Raw genomic sequence first — 19,110 nt, forward strand, 5'->3', positions numbered from 1 at the left:
CACAGAGAGAATATATAGAGACCCTAGAAGAATCGTACGTAGTCACAGAGAGAATATGTAGAGATCCCAGAAGAATCGTACGTAGTCACAGAGCGAAATGTAGAGAACCCAAAAGAATAGTACGAAGTCACAGAGAGAATATGTAGAGAACACAGAAGAATTGTACGTAGTCACAGAGAGAATGTGTAAATAACCCAGAAGAATCGTACGTATTCACAGAGAGAATATATAGAGAACCTAGAAGAATCGTACGTAGTCACAGAGAGAATATGTAGAGAACCCAGAAGAATCGTACGTATTCACAGAGAGAATATATAGAGAACCTAGAAGAATCGTACGTAGTCACAGAGAGAATATTTAGAGAACCCGGAAGAATCGTACAAAGTCACAGAGAGAATATGTAGAGATCCCAGAAGAATCGTACGTAGTCACAGAGAGAAATGTTGAGAACACAAAAGAATAGTACGTAGTCACAGAGAGAAGGTGCTGTGTGCCGAAAAGAATCGTAGATAGTCACAGAGAGAAATGTAGAGAACCCAGAAGAATCGTATGTAGTCACAAGGAGAATATCTAGGTATCCCAGAAGAATCGTACGTCGTTACAGACAGAATATGTCGGGAACCCAGAAGAATCGTTCATAGTCACAGAGAGAATATATGGAGAACCCAGAAGAATCGTACATAATCACAGAGAGAATATGTAGAGAACACAGAAGAATCGTACGTAGTCACAGAAAGAATATGTAGAGATCCCTGAAGATACACACGTAGTCACAGACAGAATATGTAGGGAACCCAGAAGAATCGTACAAAGTCACAGAGCGAATATGTAGAGAACCCTGTAGAATCGTACGTAGTCACAGACAGAATATGTAGGGAACCCAGAAGAATCGTACGTAGTTACAGAGAGAAATGTAGAGAACCCAAAAGAATAGTACAAAGTCACAGAGAGAATATGTAGAGAACACAGAAGAATCGTACGTAGTCACAGAGAGAATGTGCTGAGTGCCGAGAAGAATCGTACGTAGTCACAGGGAGAATATGTAGAGAACCCAGAAGAATAGTACGTAGTCACAGAGATAATATGTCGAGAACCCTGAGGAATCGTACGTAGTCACAGCGAGAATATGTAGAGAACCCAGAAGAATCGTAAGTAGTCACAGAGAGAATATGTAGAGAACCCAGAAGAATCTTACGTAGTCACAGTGTGAATATGTAGAGAACCCTGAGGAATCGTACGTAGTCACAGCGAGAATATTTAGAGAACCCAGAAGAATCGTACGTAGTCACAGAGAGAATGTGTAAATAACCCAGAAGAATCGTACGTATTCACAGAGAGAATATATAGAGAACCTAGAAGAATCGTACGTAGTCACAGAGAGAATATGTAGAGAACCCGGAAGGATCGTACAAAGTCACAGAGAGAATATGTAGAGAACCCTGAAGAATCGTACGTAGTCACAAGGAGAATGTGTAAAGAACCCAGAAGAATCGTACGTAGTCACAGAGAGAATATGTAGAGAACACAGAAGAATCGTACGTAGTCACAAGGAGAATGTGTAAAGAACCCAGAAGAATTGTACGTAGTCACAGAGAGAATATGTAGAGAACACAGAAGAATCGTACGTAGTCACAGAAAGAATATGTAGAGATCCCAGAAGAACCATACGTAGTCACAGACAGAATATGTAGGGAACCCAGAAGAATCGTACATAGTCACAGACAGAATATATGGAGAACCCAGAAGAATCGTACATAATCACAGAGAGAATATGTAGAGAACCCCGAAGAATCGTACGTAGTCACAAGGAGAATGTGTAAAGAACCCAGAAGAATCGTACGTCGTCACAGAGAGAATATGTAGAAAACACAGAAGAATCGTACGTAGTCACAGAGAGAATGTGTAAATAACCCAGAAGAATCGTACGTATTCACAGAGAGAATATATAGAGACCCTAGAAGAATCGTACGTAGTCACAGAGAGAATATGTAGAGATCCCAGAAGAATCGTACGTAGTCACAGAGAGAAATGTTGAGAACACAAAAGAATAGTACGTAGTCACAGAGAGAATGTGCTGAGTGCTGAAAAGAATCGTAGATAGTCACAGAGAGAAATGTAGAGAACCCAGAAGAATCGTACGTCGTTACAGACAGAATATGTCGGGAACCCAGAAGAATCGTACGTAGTCACAGAGAGAAATGTAGAGAACCCAAAAGAATAGTACAAAGTCACAGAGAGAATATGTAGAGAACCCAGAAGAATAGTACGTAGTCACAGAGATAATATGTCGAGTATCCTGAGGAATCGTACGTAGTCACAGCGAGAATATGCAGAGAACCCAGAAGAATCGTACGTAGTCACTGAGACAATGTGTAAATAACCCAGAAGAATCGTAGGTAGTCACAGAGAGAATATGCAGAGAACCCAGAAGAATCGTACGTAGTCACTGAGAGAATGTGTAAATAACCCAGAAGAATCGTACGTAGTCACAGCGAGAATATATAGAGAACCTAGAAGAATCGTACGTATTCACAGAGAGAATATATAGAGAACCTAGAAGAATCGTACGTAGTCACAGAGAGAATATGTAGAGATCCCAGAAGAATCGTACGTAGTCACAGAGAGAAATGTTGAGAACACAAAAGAATAGTACGTAGTCACAGAGAGAATGTGCTGAGTGCCGAAAAGAATCGTAGATAGTCACAGAGAGAAATGTAGAGAACCCAGAAGAATCGTATGTAGTCACAAGGAGAATATCTAGGTATCCCAGAAGAATCGTACGTCGTTACAGACAGAATATGTCGGGAACCCAGAAGAATCGTTCATAGTCACAGAGAGAATATATGGAGAACCCTGAAGAATCGTACGTAGTCACAGACAGAATATGTAGGGAACCCAGAAGAATCGTACGTAGTCACAGAGAGAATATGTAGAGAACCCAGAAGAATAGTACGTAGTCACAGAGATAATATGTCGAGAACCCTGAGGAATCGTACGTAGTCACAGCGAGAATATGTAGAGAACCCAGAAGAATCGTAAGTAGTCACAGAGAGAATATGTAGAGGACCCAGAAGAATCTTACGTAGTCACAGTGTGAATATGTAGAGAACCCTGAGGAATCGTACGTAGTCACAGCGAGAATATTTAGAGAACCCAGAAGAATCGTACGTAGTCACAGAGAGAATGTGTAAATAACCCAGAAGAATCGTACGTATTCACAGAGAGAATATATAGAGAACCTAGAAGAATCGTACGTAGTCACAGAGAGAATATGTAGAGAACCCGGAAGGATCGTACAAAGTCACAGAGAGAATATGTAGAGAACCCTGAAGAATCGTACGTAGTCACAAGGAGAATGTGTAAAGAACCCAGAAGAATCGTACGTAGTCACAGAGAGAATATGTAGAGAACACAGAAGAATCGTACGTAGTCACAAGGAGAATGTGTAAAGAACCCAGAAGAATTGTACGTAGTCACAGAGAGAATATGTAGAGAACACAGAAGAATCGTACGTAGTCACAGAAAGAATATGTAGAGATCCCAGAAGAACCATACGTAGTCACAGACAGAATATGTAGGGAACCCAGAAGAATCGTACATAGTCACAGACAGAATATATGGAGAACCCAGAAGAATCGTACATAATCACAGAGAGAATATGTAGAGAACCCCGAAGAATCGTACGTAGTCACAAGGAGAATGTGTAAAGAACCCAGAAGAATCGTACGTCGTCACAGAGAGAATATGTAGAAAACACAGAAGAATCGTACGTAGTCACAGAGAGAATGTGTAAATAACCCAGAAGAATCGTACGTATTCACAGAGAGAATATATAGAGACCCTAGAAGAATCGTACGTAGTCACAGAGAGAATATGTAGAGATCCCAGAAGAATCGTACGTAGTCACAGAGAGAAATGTTGAGAACACAAAAGAATAGTACGTAGTCACAGAGAGAATGTGCTGAGTGCTGAAAAGAATCGTAGATAGTCACAGAGAGAAATGTAGAGAACCCAGAAGAATCGTACGTCGTTACAGACAGAATATGTCGGGAACCCAGAAGAATCGTACGTAGTCACAGAGAGAAATGTAGAGAACCCAAAAGAATAGTACAAAGTCACAGAGAGAATATGTAGAGAACCCAGAAGAATAGTACGTAGTCACAGAGATAATATGTCGAGTATCCTGAGGAATCGTACGTAGTCACAGCGAGAATATGCAGAGAACCCAGAAGAATCGTACGTAGTCACTGAGACAATGTGTAAATAACCCAGAAGAATCGTAGGTAGTCACAGAGAGAATATGCAGAGAACCCAGAAGAATCGTACGTAGTCACTGAGAGAATGTGTAAATAACCCAGAAGAATCGTACGTAGTCACAGCGAGAATATATAGAGAACCTAGAAGAATCGTACGTATTCACAGAGAGAATATATAGAGAACCTAGAAGAATCGTACGTAGTCACAGAGAGAATATGTAGAGATCCCAGAAGAATCGTACGTAGTCACAGAGAGAAATGTTGAGAACACAAAAGAATAGTACGTAGTCACAGAGAGAATGTGCTGAGTGCCGAAAAGAATCGTAGATAGTCACAGAGAGAAATGTAGAGAACCCAGAAGAATCGTATGTAGTCACAAGGAGAATATCTAGGTATCCCAGAAGAATCGTACGTCGTTACAGACAGAATATGTCGGGAACCCAGAAGAATCGTTCATAGTCACAGAGAGAATATATGGAGAACCCTGAAGAATCGTACGTAGTCACAGACAGAATATGTAGGGAACCCAGAAGAATCGTACGTAGTCACAGAGAGAATATGTAGAGAACCCAGAAGAATAGTACGTAATCACAGAGATAATATGTCGAGAACCCTGAGGAATCGTACGTAGTCACAGCGAGAATATGTAGAGAACCCAGAAGAATCGTAAGTAGTCACAGAGAGAATATGTAGAGGACCCAGAAGAATCTTACGTAGTCACAGTGTGAATATGTAGAGAACCCTGAGGAATCGTACGTAGTCACAGCGAGAATATTTAGAGAACCCAGAAGAATCGTACGTAGTCACAGAGAGAATGTGTAAATAACCCAGAAGAATCGTACGTATTCACAGAGAGAATATATAGAGAACCTAGAAGAATCGTACGTAGTCACAGAGAGAATATGTAGAGAACCCGGAAGGATCGTACAAAGTCACAGAGAGAATATGTAGAGAACCCTGAAGAATCGTACGTAGTCACAAGGAGAATGTGTAAAGAACCCAGAAGAATCGTACATAGTCACAGAGAGAATATGTAGAGAACACAGAAGAATCGTACGTAGTCACAAGGAGAATGTGTAAAGAACCCAGAAGAATCGTACGTAGTCACAGAGAGAATATGTAGAGAACACAGAAGAATCGTACGTAGTCACAGAAAGAATATGTAGAGATCCCAGAAGAACCATACGTAGTCACAGACAGAATATGTAGGGAACCCAGAAGAATCGTACGTAGTCACAGAGAGAAATGTAGAGAACCCAAAAGAATAGTACAAAGTCACAGAGAGAATATGTAGAGAACACAGATGTATCGTACGTAGTCACAGAGAGAATGTGCTGAGTGCCGAGAAGAATCGTACGTAGTCACAGGGAGAATATGTAGAGAACCCAGAAGAATAGTACGTAGTCACAGAGATAATATGTCGAGAACCCTGAGGAATCGTACGTAGTCACAGCGAGAATATGTAGAGAACCCAGAAGAATCGTAAGTAGTCACAGAGAGAATATGTAGAGAACCCAGAAGAATCTTACGTAGTCACAGTGTGAATATGTAGAGAACCCTGAGGAATCGTACGTAGTCACAGCGAGAATATTTAGAGAACCCAGAAGAATCGTACGTAGTCACAGAGAGAATGTGTAAATAACCCAGAAGAATCGTACGTAGTCACAGAGAGAATATGTAGAGAACCCGGAAGGATCGTACAAAGTCACAGAGAGAATATGTAGAGAACACAGAGGAATCGTACGTAGTCACAAAAAGAATGTGTAAAGAACCCTGAAGAATAGTACTTAGTCACAGAGAGAATATATGGAGAACCCTGAAGAATCGTACGTAGTCACAGACAGAATATGTAGGGAACCCAAAAGAATCGTACGTAGTCACAGAGAGAATATGTAGAGAACCCAGAAGAATAGTACGTAGTCACAGAGATAATATGTCGAGAACCCTGAGGAATCGTACGTAGTCACAGCGAGAATATGTCGAGAACCCAGAAGAATCGTAAGTAGTCACAGAGAGAATATGTAGAGAACCCAGAGGAATCGTACATAGTCACAGTGTGAATATGTAGAGAACCCTGAAGAATAGTACTTAGTCACAGCGAGAATATGTCGAGAACCCAGAGGAATCGTACGTAGTCACAGTGTGAATATGTAGAGAACCCTGAGGAATCGTACGTAGTCACAGCGAGAATATGTAGAGAACCCTGAAGAATAGTACGTAGTCACAGAGAGAATGTGCTCAGTGCCGAGAAGAATCGTAGATAGTCACAGAGAGAAATGTAGAGAACCCAGAAGAATCGTACGTAGTCACAGAGAGAATATGTAGAGACCCTAGAAGAATCGTACGTAGTCACAGAGAGAATGTGTAGTGAACCCAGAAGAATCGTATGTACTCACAGAGAGAATATGCAGAGAACCCAGAAGAATCGTACGTAGTCACAGAAAGAATATGTAGAGATCCCGGAAGAATGATACATAGTCACAGACAGAATTTGTAGATAACCCAGAAGAATAGTACGTAGTCACAGAGAGAATATGTAGAGAACCGTGAAGAATCGTACGTAGTCACAGGGAGAATGTGTAAAGAACCCAGAAGAATCGTACGTAGTCACAGAGAGAATATGTAGGGAACCCAGAAGAATCGTACGTAATCACTGAAAGAATTTGTAGATAACCCAGAAGAATCGTAGGTAGTCACAGAGAGAATATGCAGAGAACCCAGAAGAATTGTACGTAGTCACATAGAGAATGTGTAAATAACCCAGAAGAATCGTACGTAGTCACAGAGAGAATATGTAGAGAACCTTGAAGAATCGTACGTAGTCACAGAGAGAATATGTAGAGAACCCGGAAGAATCGTACAAAGTCACAGAGAGAATATGTAGAGATCCCAGAAGAATCATACGTAGTCACAGAGAGAATATGTAGAGAACCCAGAAGAATAGTACGTAGTCACAGAGAGAATGTGCTGAGTGCCGAAAAGAATCGTAGATAGTCACAGAGAGAAATGTAGAGAACCCAGAAGAATCGTATGTAGTCACAAGGAGAATATCTAGGTATCCCAGAAGAATCGTACGTCGTCACAGACAGAATATGTCGGGAACCCAGAAGAATCGTACGTAGTGACAGGGAGAATATTTAGAGAACCAGAAGAATAGTACGTAGTCACAGAGATAATATGTCGAGAACCCTGAGGAATCGTACGTAGTCACAGCGAGAATATGTCGAGAACCCAGAAGAATCGTAAGTAGTCACAGAGAGAATATGTAGAGAACCCAGAGGAATCGTACATAGTCACAGTGTGAATATGTAGAGAACCCTGAGGAATCGTACGTAGTCACAGAGAGAATATGTAGAGAACCCAGAGGAATCGTACATAGTCACAGTGTGAATATGTAGAGAACCCTGAGGAATCGTACGTAGTCACAGCGAGAATATGTAGAGAACCCTGAAGAATAGTACTTAGTCACAGAGAGAATGTGCTCAGTGCCGAGAAGAATCGTAGATAGTCACAGAGAGAAATGTAGAGAACCCAGAAGAATCGTACGTAGTCACAGAGAGAATATGTAGAGACCCTAGAAGAATCGTACGTAGTCACAGAGAGAATGTGTAGTGAACCCAGAAGAATCGTATGTACTCACAGAGAGAATATGCAGAGAACCCAGAAGAATCGTACGTAGTCACAGAAAGAATATGTAGAGATCCCGGAAGAATGATACGTAGTCACAGACAGAATATGTAGGGAACCCAGAAGAATCATACATAGTCACAGACAGAATTTGTAGATAACCCAGAAGAATAGTACGTAGTCACAGAGAGAATATGTAGAGAACCCTGAAGAATCGTATGTAGTCACAGAGAGAATATGTAGAGATCCCTGAAAAATCGTACGTAGTCACAGGGAGAATGTGTAAAGAACCCAGAAGAATCGTACGTAGTCACAGAGAGAATATGTAGAGAACCCAGAAGAATCGTACGTAATCACTGAAAGAATTTGTAGATAACCCAGAAGAATCGTAGGTAGTCACAGAGAGAATATGCAGAGAACCCAGAAGAATTGTACGTAGTCACATAGAGAATGTGTAAATAACCCAGAAGAATCGTACGTAGTCACAGAGAGAATATGTAGAGAACCTTGAAGAATCGTACGTAGTCACAGAGAGAATATGTAGAGAACCCGGAAGAATCGTACAAAGTCACAGAGAGAATATGTAGAGATCCCAGAAGAATCATACGTAGTCACAGAGAGAATATGTAGAGAACCCAGAAGAATAGTACGTAGTCACAGAGAGAATGTGCTGAGTGCCGAGAAGAATCGTAGATAGTCACAGAGAGAATATGTAGAGAACCCAGAAGAATCGTATGTAGTCACAAGGAGAATATCTAGGTATCCCAGAAGAATCGTACGTCGTCACAGACAGAATATGTCGGGAACCCAGAAGAATCGTACGTAGTGACAGGGAGAATATTTAGAGAACCAGAAGAATCGTAGGTAGTCACAGAGAGAATATGCAGAGAACCCAGAAGAATCGTACGTAGTCTCAGAGAGAATGTGTAAATAACCCAAAAGAATCGTACGTAGTTACAGAGAGAATATCTAGAGAACCTAGAAGAATCGTATGTAGTCACAGAGAGAATATGTAGAGAACCCAGAAGAATCGTTCAAAGTCACAGAGAGAATATGTAGAGAACCCAGAAGAATCGTACGTCGTCACAGAGAGGATATGTAAGAACCCTGAAGAACAGTACGTAGTCAGAGAGAGAATGTGCAGAGAACCCAGAAGAATTTTAAGTAGTCACAGAGAGAATATGTAGAGACCCTAGAAGAATCGTACGTAGTCACAGAGAGAATGTGTTGTGAACCCAGAAGAATCGTATGTATTCACAGAGAGAATATGCAGAGAACCCAGAAGAATCGTACGTAGTCACAGAAAGAATATGCAGAGATCCCAGCAGAATGATACGTAGTCACAGACAGAATATGTCGGGAACCCAGAAGAATCGTACGTAGTCACAGAGAGAATATGTAGGGAACCCAGAAGAATCGTACGTAGTCACAGAGAGAATATGTAGAGAACCTAGAAGAATCGTACGTAGTCACAGTGTGAATATGTAGAGAACCCTGAGGAATCGTACGTAGTCACAGCGAGAATATGTAGAGAACCCTGAGGAATCGTACGTATTCACAGAGAGAATATATAGAGATCCCAGAAGAATCGTACGTATTCACAGCGAGAATATGTAGAGAATCCTGAAGAATAGTACGTAGTCACAGAGAGAATGTGCTCAGTGCCGAGAAGAATCGTAGATAGTCACAGAGAGAATATGTAGTGAACCCTGAAGAATCGTACGTAGTCACAGAGAGAATATGTAGAGAACCTAGAAGAAACCTACGTAGTCAGAGAGACTACGTGCAGAGAACCCAGAAGAATTTTAAGTACCGTAGATTTCGCACTACAGAGCGCACCTGATTAAAAGCCGCTGGCTCTAATTTTAGAAATAAAATCAATTTTGTACTTGTACAAGCCGCACCGGATTTTAGGCAGCACCGGATTTTAGGCCGCACCGGATTTTCGGCCGCAGGTGTCCCACGTTCTAATATGAGATATTTACACAGAAAGATATTACACGTGAGGATTTTTTAACTTTTAATTAAATCCATATGGTAACATAAACAAATACATATTGCAAATGCTTTTTTTCGAACCGTGCCTGTAACGCGGCTACTTTTAAATATACGTTGCGTATACTTTTTTACTGAACAACATTCCAATATCTCCTAACGACTGGTAAAAAAATATATATACTGCAGCCTACCAGGAAAAGTTATTGATCGCCTTTAACTTAAAAGCAGCGTTTTGGCTCCGCCTCTCGCCCCCCGCCTTCCCGTTTATCGCAAACCGGCATTTTTCCCACAAGACGCGGCGAAACCGGGTGTGACGTCATAGCATCCCGGGATGTAGTACAGAAAACAAATATAGTTAAAACACTTCTAACTTTAATTAACAAATGAATTACTAAGCGAAAATATTATAAACTAAATAACTGCCATAAAGGCAGCACAATGCTTTTCTTCGAGTGTTTTCCATGTTGATGAGGGTGAGTACAAATGACTGATTTACAATAATTTAATTGTGAAAGTGCGCTTGATTTATCGTACAATTTCATTGGACCTCTGTGAACTACTCATCAATTTTATTGGTCTACTGTTACGAGGCAAAATGTTTTTGGCGGCATGAAAAAAAATCATGCATTAGCCGCACCGTAGTAAAGGCCGCAGTGTTCAAAGCTGTTCAAAATGTGGGAAAAAAGTAGCGGCTTATAATCCGACATCTACGGTAGTCACAGAGAGAATATGTAGAGACCCAAGAAGAATCGTACGTAGTCACAGTGAGAATGTGTAGTGAACCCAGAAGAATCAAATGTACTCACAGAGAGAATATGCAGAGAACCCAGAAGAATCGTACGTAGTCACAGAGAGAATATGTAGAGATCCCAGAAGAATGATACGTAGTCACAGACAGAATATGTAGGGAACCAAGAAGAATCGTACATAGTCACAGACAGAATTTGTAGATAACCCAGAAGAATAGTACGTAGTCACAGAGAGAATATGTAGAGAACCCTGAAGAATCGTATGTACTCACAGAGAGAATATGTAGAGAACCCTGAAAAATCGTACGTAGTCACAGAGAGAATATGTAGAGAACCCAGAAGAATCGTACGTAGTCACAGAGAGAATATGTAGAGAACCCAGAAGAATCGTACGTAGTCACAGTGTGAATATGTAGAGAACCCAGAAGAATCGTACGTAGTCACGGAGAGAATATGCAGAGAACCCTGAAGAATCGTAAGTAGTCACATATAGAATATGTAGAGAACCCAGAAGAATCGTACGGAGTCACAGGGAGAATATGTAGAGTATTCAGAAGAATCGTACGTGGTCACAGATAGAATATGTTGAGAACCCAGAAGAATCGTACGTAGTCACAGAGAGAATGTGTAGAGAACCCAGATGAATCGTACGTAGTCACAGATAGAATATGTAGAGAACCCAGAAGAATCGTACGTAGTCACAGTGTGAATATGTAGAGTACCCAGTAGAATCGTACGTAGTCACAGGGAGAATATGTAGAGAGCACAGAAGAATCTTACGTAGTCACAGAGAGAATATGTAGAGAACCCAATAGAATCGTACGTAGTCACAGGCTGAATATGTAGAGAACCCAGAAGAATCGTAAGCAGTCACAGTGTGAATATGTAGAGAACCCTGTAGAATCATACATATTCACAGGGGGAATATGTAGAGAACCCAGAAGAATCGTACGTAGTCATAGGGAGAATATGTAGAGAACCCAGAAGAATCGTACGTAGTCATAGTGTGAATATGTAGAGAACCCAGTAGAATCGTACGTAGTCACAGGGAGAATATGTAGAGAACCCAGGAGAATCGTACGTAGTCACAGACAGAATATGCAGAGAACCCAGAAGTATCGTACGTAGTCACAGACAGAATATGTAGAGAACCCAGAAGAATTGTACATAGTCACAATGTGAATATGTAGAGAACCCAGTAGAATCGTACGTAGTCATAGGGAAAATATGTAGAGAACCCAGGAGAATTGTACGTAGTCACAGTGATAATATGTAGAGAACCCTGTAGAATCGTACGTAGTCACAGGGAGAATATGTAGAGAACCCAGTAGAATCGTACGTAGTCACAGTGTGAATATGTAGAGAACCCAGATGAATCGTGCGTAGTCACAGAGAGAATATGTAGAGAACCCAGAAGAATCGTACGTAGTCATAGAGAGAATATGTAGAGATCCCAGAAGAATCGTACGTAGTCACAGAGAGAAATGTTGAGAACACAAAAGAATAGTACGTAGTCACAGAGAGAATGTGCTGAGTGCCGAAAAGAATCGTAGATAGTCACAGAGAGAAATGTAGAGAACCCAGAAGAATCGTAAGTAGTCACAGACAGAATATTTATAGAACCCAGAAGAATCGTACGTAGTCACCGAGAGAATGTAGAGAACCCAAAAGAATCGTACGTAGTCACTGAGAGAATATGTGGAGAACCCCGAAGAATCGTACGTAGTCACAGATAGAATATGTAGAGAACCCAGAAGAATCGTACGTAGTCACAGAGAGAATATGTAGAGAACCCAGAAGAATCGTACGTAGTCACAGTGTTAATATGTAGAGAACCCAGAAGAATCGTAAGTAGTCACAGAGAGAATATGTTGAGAACCCAGTACAATCGTACGTAGTCACAGAGAGAAATGCAGAGAACCCAGAAGAATCGTACATAGTCTCAGAGAGAATATGTAGAGAACCCAGAAGAATCGTACGTAGTCAGAGAGAGAATATGTAGAGAACCCAGAAGAATCGTACGTAGTCACAGTGTTAATATGTAGAGAACCCAGAAGAATCGTAAGTAGTCACAGAGAGAATATGTTGAGAACCCAGTACAATCGTACGTAGTCACAGAGAGAAATGCAGAGAACCCAGAAGAATCGTACGTAGTCACCGAGAGAATGTAGAGAACCCAAAAGAATCGTACGTAGTCACTGAGAGAATATGTGGAGAACCCCGAAGAATCTTACGTAGTCACAGATAGAATATGTAGAGAACCCAGAAGAATCGTACGTAGTCACAGAGAGAAATGCAGAGAACCCAGAAGAATCGTACGTAGTCACAGAGAGAATATGTAGAGAACCCAGAAGAATCGTACGTAGTCACAGAGAGAATATGTAGAGAACCCAGAAGAATCGTACGTAGTCACAGGGAGAATATGTTGAGAACCCAGTACAATCGTACGTAGTCACAGAGAGAAATGCAGAGAACCCAGAAGAATCGTACATAGTCACAGAGATAATATGTAGAGAACCCAGAAGAATCGTACGTAGTCACAGAGAGAATATGCAAACACACGGACAGCACTGAGGTCAGGATTGAACTTGGGCTGCTGGCGTTGTGCAGCAATGTCTTTGGTGACTGCATCATTGTGCCACTATGCCAGATGAAACTGAATTAATTTACATTTGTTATATGTCTTGGGTGGAAAACAGTTACTTCCATTTATATTTGCCTTTCTTACTTGCCGTTCACATCCTATTCAGGCCATTGCAAAGTGCCTGATAGTGAAATGCTTCTAATATGGAATCATTGCTGTAAGGGTGGAAATGTTGAATTGAGCAGCTCACATCATGATCTCCTGCATCCAGAATTAATGAGTTTAACAATTGTAACTAGTGAGCATTTTCAAACCTGAAAGAAAATATATTATCTATGTACATATATGTTACCATATCCTTCCTTGAGATTTATTTTCTTTGAGGCATTTACTGGAAAGAAAATATTCAATGTCATTTTTATTTCCTTTTTTGCTCAGTTATCACTGTTTGTTTTGTGTTATCACCCCTTTCTGTATTTTATCTTCCCAAATCAGTACCAACCTTATCTTTTCCGATATTTGTTACCTCCTCACTTTACCTTCATGGAATCAGAATCAGATTTATTACAACTGACATGTCATGAAATGTTTTTTTGTTTCAGCAGTACAGTGATACATGAGAAATTGCTATAAGTTAAACTAAGAAATATATTTTTAAAAGCAGTGCAAAATGTGATTGAAAAGTGAATTCATGTATGTGGTCCATTCTGAAATCTGATGCAGAGGGGAAGAATCTGTGTACCTTTAGGCGCGAATTTTTCTAGTTGTAATGAAATCTTAAGTCAAAAACAATCTGCAGGAGAAACTCAGCAGGTTGAACACCATCTGTTCGAGCAGGATTAGGATTCTGCATCAGCAATAGGAGTGGAGAGGGAGGATCTTGTGTTTCCACAGTGAAACCCAACATCTGATCTGAGATTCCAAGTGGTTTTTGCCTATTGAGCATTTCCCACAGTTTATTTAGGATCAGAAATAATTGGCAGCCAGGCAAGTGTGAGATGCCGCACTTTGAGTGATGAAATGTAAAGGTGAAGTATGTAATTAATGGCAGGACCCTTAACCGTGTTGATTTTCCAAGGGATTAATGGGGTTCAAATCCACAGTTCTCTGAGAGTAGATGCTCAAGTTAACAGGGTGGTAAAGAAGCCATTTGGCACGAATGGGGGGTGGGGAACCTCAGTGAAGCATATTGAATATTGAACAGCCTGGATAGAGTGGATGTAGAGAAGATGGAGGCGTCTAGGACCAGAGGATACAACCTCGGAACAGAAGGACATAATCTGGAACAGAGATGAGGAAGAATTTCTTTAGCCAAAGGATGGTGAATCTGTGGAATTCATTGCCACAGATGGCTGTAGAGGGGAGGCCAAGACATTGGATATACTTAAAGCAGAAGTTGATAGATTCTTGATTGGGCAGGGAGTCAAAGATTACTGGGAGAATGCAGGAGAATTGGGTTGACAAGATGATAAACCAGCCATTATTGAATGGAGGAACTGACTCGATGGGCCAAATGGCCTAATTAGCTCATATGTCTAACAGTCTCATGTTTGCCTTTATTCATTGAGGCACTGAGTTTAAGAGTCAAGAAGTTACGCTGCACCCATATAAAACTCTGGTTCAGTCACATCTGGAGTACTGCGTTCAATTCATTTTGCCCCTTTTTAGGAAGGATGTCGAGGCTTTGGAGAGAGTATCTTTTTCTTGGAGTTGAAATGTCTAATAGTAGAGGGCCTGCACTTAAGGTGAGAGGGAGGAAAGAGGGAGGATATCTGCAGGGCAAATTTTTGAATAGAGAATTGTGGGTGCTGGTGGAGGCAGGTACAATAGAGGTGTTTAAGAGGCTTTTAGGCACATGAGTATACAGAAAATGGAGAGAAGTGGACTATGTACAGGCAGAATGGATTCACTTAATCACATGCCTTTAGCTGAATTAGTTTGGCAAAACATCATGGAACAAAGAGCCTATTTCTGTGTTGTAATGATCTATAGGAACGTTCATATTCAGAATCAAAATCAGATTTAATATCACTAACATATGTTGTGAAACTTGTTATGTGGCAGCAGTACATTGCAATATGTGATAAATAAAGCAGTAAATTACAGTTGGAAGTAAATATATAGTTAAAAAGTTCAACTAAATAAGTAGTACAAAAAGAGGAAGAGAAACAAAGTAGTGAGGTAGTGTTCATGGGTTCAATATCCATTTAGAAATCAGATGGCAGAGGGGAAGAAGCTGTTCTTGAATCACTGCGTGTGTGCCTTCAGGCTTCCGTACCTCCTTCCCAACGGTAGCAATGAGAAGCGGGCATGTCCTAGGTGATGGGGGGTCCTTAATGATGGATGCCACCTTTTCAATAGGTTTCAATGGGTACATTTAATGTCAGAGAAATTTATAGAATATACATCCTGAAATTCTTTTTCTTCAAAAAATGAATGACAGTTAAATGTTAGAACCCCAAAGCCCCCCCACCCTCACCAGCAAAAAAGCATCAGCACTCTCCACCGAGCACTCAAGCGTGCAACAAAGCATCAATAAAGAAACAGACTTGCAGTACCCCAAAGACTACTCGTTCACCCGATCATTTGACATACCAAGGCTCTCTCTCTCCCTAATAAGTGACAAAGAGGTGTCTCCATTTCACTGTGAGAGGGGAGACATAACAAACAACTCACTGATTTACAATGTTGAAAGTTGCTTTTTCCGAGCTCTGTGCCCAGAGAGTCAGCACCAGAAAGGCACAACTCTCCAGACACACAGCCCCCGGCAGCTAACTCGTTGCTCCCGATGTTCCGTGTTTCCTGCGACACTTCAGTCAGGGGCACCAGCCTACAATCAGCACATCCCCAGAGCCACGAAATCCTGGAACCCTGAAGGCACACTCATCTTCCAGCCAGTTGTGAGGCTCTGAGAGCGGGACACATTCCTGCTGATTTTGAGGCATCGCTCCTTGAAGATGTCCTGGATGATGGGAAGGCTAATGCCCATGATGGAGCTGACTGAGTTTACAACCTTCTGCAGCTTATTTTGATCCTGTGCGGCTGCACCCCCCCTCCCCCACCCTATACCAGATGGTGATGCAGCCTGTTAGAATGCTCTCCACGGTACATTTGCAGAAATTTGTGAGTGTCTTTGGTGACATATCAAATCTCAAACTCCCAATGAAATACTGCTGCTGTTGTGCCTTCTTTGTAAATGCAGTAATATGTTGGGCCCAGGATAGATCCTCAGAAATGTTGACACCCAGAAACTTGAAATTGCCCACCCTTCCCACTTCTGATTCCTCAATGAGGAATTGTGTGTATTCCTTTGTCTTACCCTTCCTGAAGTCCACAATCAATTCTTTGGTTCTACTGACATTGAATGCAAGGTTGTTGCTGTGACACCACTCAACTAGTTGATCTATCTTGCTCCTGTATGCCTTCTCGTCACATTCTGAAATTCTGCCAATAGTTGTATCATCAGCAAATTCATACATGGAATTTGAGCTGTCCCTAGCCACACAGTCATGCTGTAGAGAGAGTAGAGCAGCGGGCTAAGCACGTACTCCTGCGGTGCACCAGTACTGATTATCGATGAGGATGAGATGTTATTTCCAAACTGTACAGTTTTCCAGTAAGGAAGTCAAGGATCCAGTTGCAGAGGGAGGTATAGAGGCCCAGGTTTGAAGCTTTTTGATCAGAACTGTAGGAATAATAGTGTTAAATGCTATTGTCAATAAATAGCAGCCTGATGTAAGTATAACACCCTGGTTAAGATTTTTACTGTTACTCTGTAGGTATTTCATTTTAGCAGTTCTGTAAGAGCAGTCTGTTCTGCTTTTAGCATGTGTGGGTTTGAGCTAAAGTTAAGGGGCTATGTTGTTCAACTTAGGAATGTTGTGTTAGCCTATCAGGATGGTGGAATTGGGAGAAGGTCCTAGAGAATACTGGGTGGAGCGATTTTGGTGACAGACACTTTGGTGGTCTTTTTGGTGTGAACTGGGAGAGAACAGGAGGGAAGATGGCTGTTGCAGAAGGTGCTTTGTGCAGATGAATGGGTTTGAGGAGGAAGGGCCATTACTCCCACGGGGGAGCCTACTTGTTCAAGATGGATTTTGAGCGATGTTCAGAATGAGATGTGCACTTTCATGCAGACCGTGGGTCCAGCGTGTAAGTTAAAGACAACTTGAAGATGAGCTCCAACTTACGTGCGCATTTGGACTGGGTTAACTGTAATCAGCCCTTTTAATTTTTTTTCTTTTCTTTTTCCTACTAACTGTTAGATAAAGCTGACAATTGTAAATATGCTTTCTTTATAATTGTATGCAGTGTAAGATCTGTTATTTCTTGCCAATGGTTCATTGCATGGGGCAATATTTACACAGTATTGACACAGATCTGGGTTTGGGTGGTCGAGACATCCTAACTTCTCAGTTTTGGTGGGACCCAAGTCATACTGACCCTAGACGCATGGAGTTCAAGAAAGATGGTTTTCTCGCTGCTGAGTCCAGTGGCTGTTAGCGAGAGGCTAACGATCTACGTCTGTAGAGATGCTCAGTAAAAAGGGGTTTTGTGTGTATTAGTATTGTCCAGGTGATCCAAGGCCACGTGAAGAGTCAATGAGATTGCATCCACAGTAGACCTATTGTGCTGATAGGCAAGTTGCAGTGGGCCCAGGTCCTTGATTAGGCAGGAGTTGATTCTAGCCATAAGCAACCTCTCAAAGCACTTCATCACCGTAGACATGAGTATAACTGGACAATAGTCTTTCTATTTTCGATTTGGGGTTGAACTATTGCAAGAAGACCACCGTTATTAGGTGTATCACTATTACAGTTCAGCGGCCCGGGTTCAATTCCTGCCACAGCCTGCAAAGAGTAGGTATGTTCTCCCCGTGACTGCGTGGGTTTCCTCTTACATTCTGAAGATGTATGGGTCAGTAGGTTAATTGGTCACGTGGGATGTAACTGGGTGGCATGGGCTTGTTGGGTTGGAAGTGTTTGTTACCAAGCTGAATCTCTGAATAAAATTTTAAAGTATCTGGTTGCTTTGCAACAGGTGGAAGACTCCATAGTGCCAACTTTGTCCTGAGACACAGCACTGAACAGCACAAACCATTTGTCTTTATCCTCTTTCATTTAATAGATTTCACTTATCATCTATCCCATGCAAGAGCCGATGCCGCGAATCCAAAAGACCAGCGCTGGAGACGAAGCATGCCCATTAATGTTGACTCCATCAAAACTTTGGAGACTGAAGGGGTCCAGCTGAGCCAGGACCTAGTAGGAGCGAGTCTTGCCATCGACACCCTGCCAGACAATGGAACTAAAATTGTGGTCAGTGCTTAACATTATCTGGGATTCATTTCTTGAGGGAAAGAGCTAGAGAGTGAAGAGCTTATGCTAAATTTATTGTTTGCCACCTTTACAGAGTCATACAGCACAGATTATAAGACTACAAGACACAGGAGCAGAATTAGGCCATTCGGACCATCATGGCTGATTTATTATCCCTCTCAACCCCATTCTCCTGCCTTCTCCCTGTAATCTTTGACACCTTGACTAATCAAGAACTTATCAACCTTTGCTTTAAGTATATCCATTGACTTGGCCTCAACCACTGTCCATGGCAATGAATTCCACAGATTCACCACTCTTTGGTTAAAGAAATTCCTCCTCATCCCTGTTCTAAAGAGACATCCTTCTATTCTGAGGTTGTGCTCTCTGATCCTTGGCAACTCGTTCCATATAAGGCCCATTCTTTGTGTGAAAAAGGATATTTAGTAGGACCCCTCAGGTTAAATCTCTCCCCTCTCACTCTAAACATATGCATTTAGTTCCTGATTCCTGCCCCTTTGAAGCATTGTTAGATAAAGAGCTGGGGAGTTAGAGATGTTGAACAGGGAGATGGAGAG

General features: G+C 41.5%; 1 protein-coding gene across 1 annotated transcript in view; it reads left to right on the forward strand.

The window, feature by feature from the left end:
* The window catches only part of LOC140741490 (plexin domain-containing protein 1-like), an 810,319-nt gene that overhangs the window by 401,404 nt on the left and 389,805 nt on the right, over nt 1-19,110 (forward strand). Inside the window, exon 2 of the mRNA XM_073071746.1 lies at nt 18,342-18,532. Coding sequence (XP_072927847.1) covers nt 18,342-18,532 — 191 coding nt within the window. The remainder of the gene's footprint in view (nt 1-18,341; nt 18,533-19,110) is intronic.

This window comes from Hemitrygon akajei, chromosome 18 (assembly GCF_048418815.1).
Source record: "Hemitrygon akajei chromosome 18, sHemAka1.3, whole genome shotgun sequence".
In the NCBI taxonomy this organism is placed as follows: Eukaryota; Metazoa; Chordata; class Chondrichthyes; order Myliobatiformes; family Dasyatidae; genus Hemitrygon; species Hemitrygon akajei.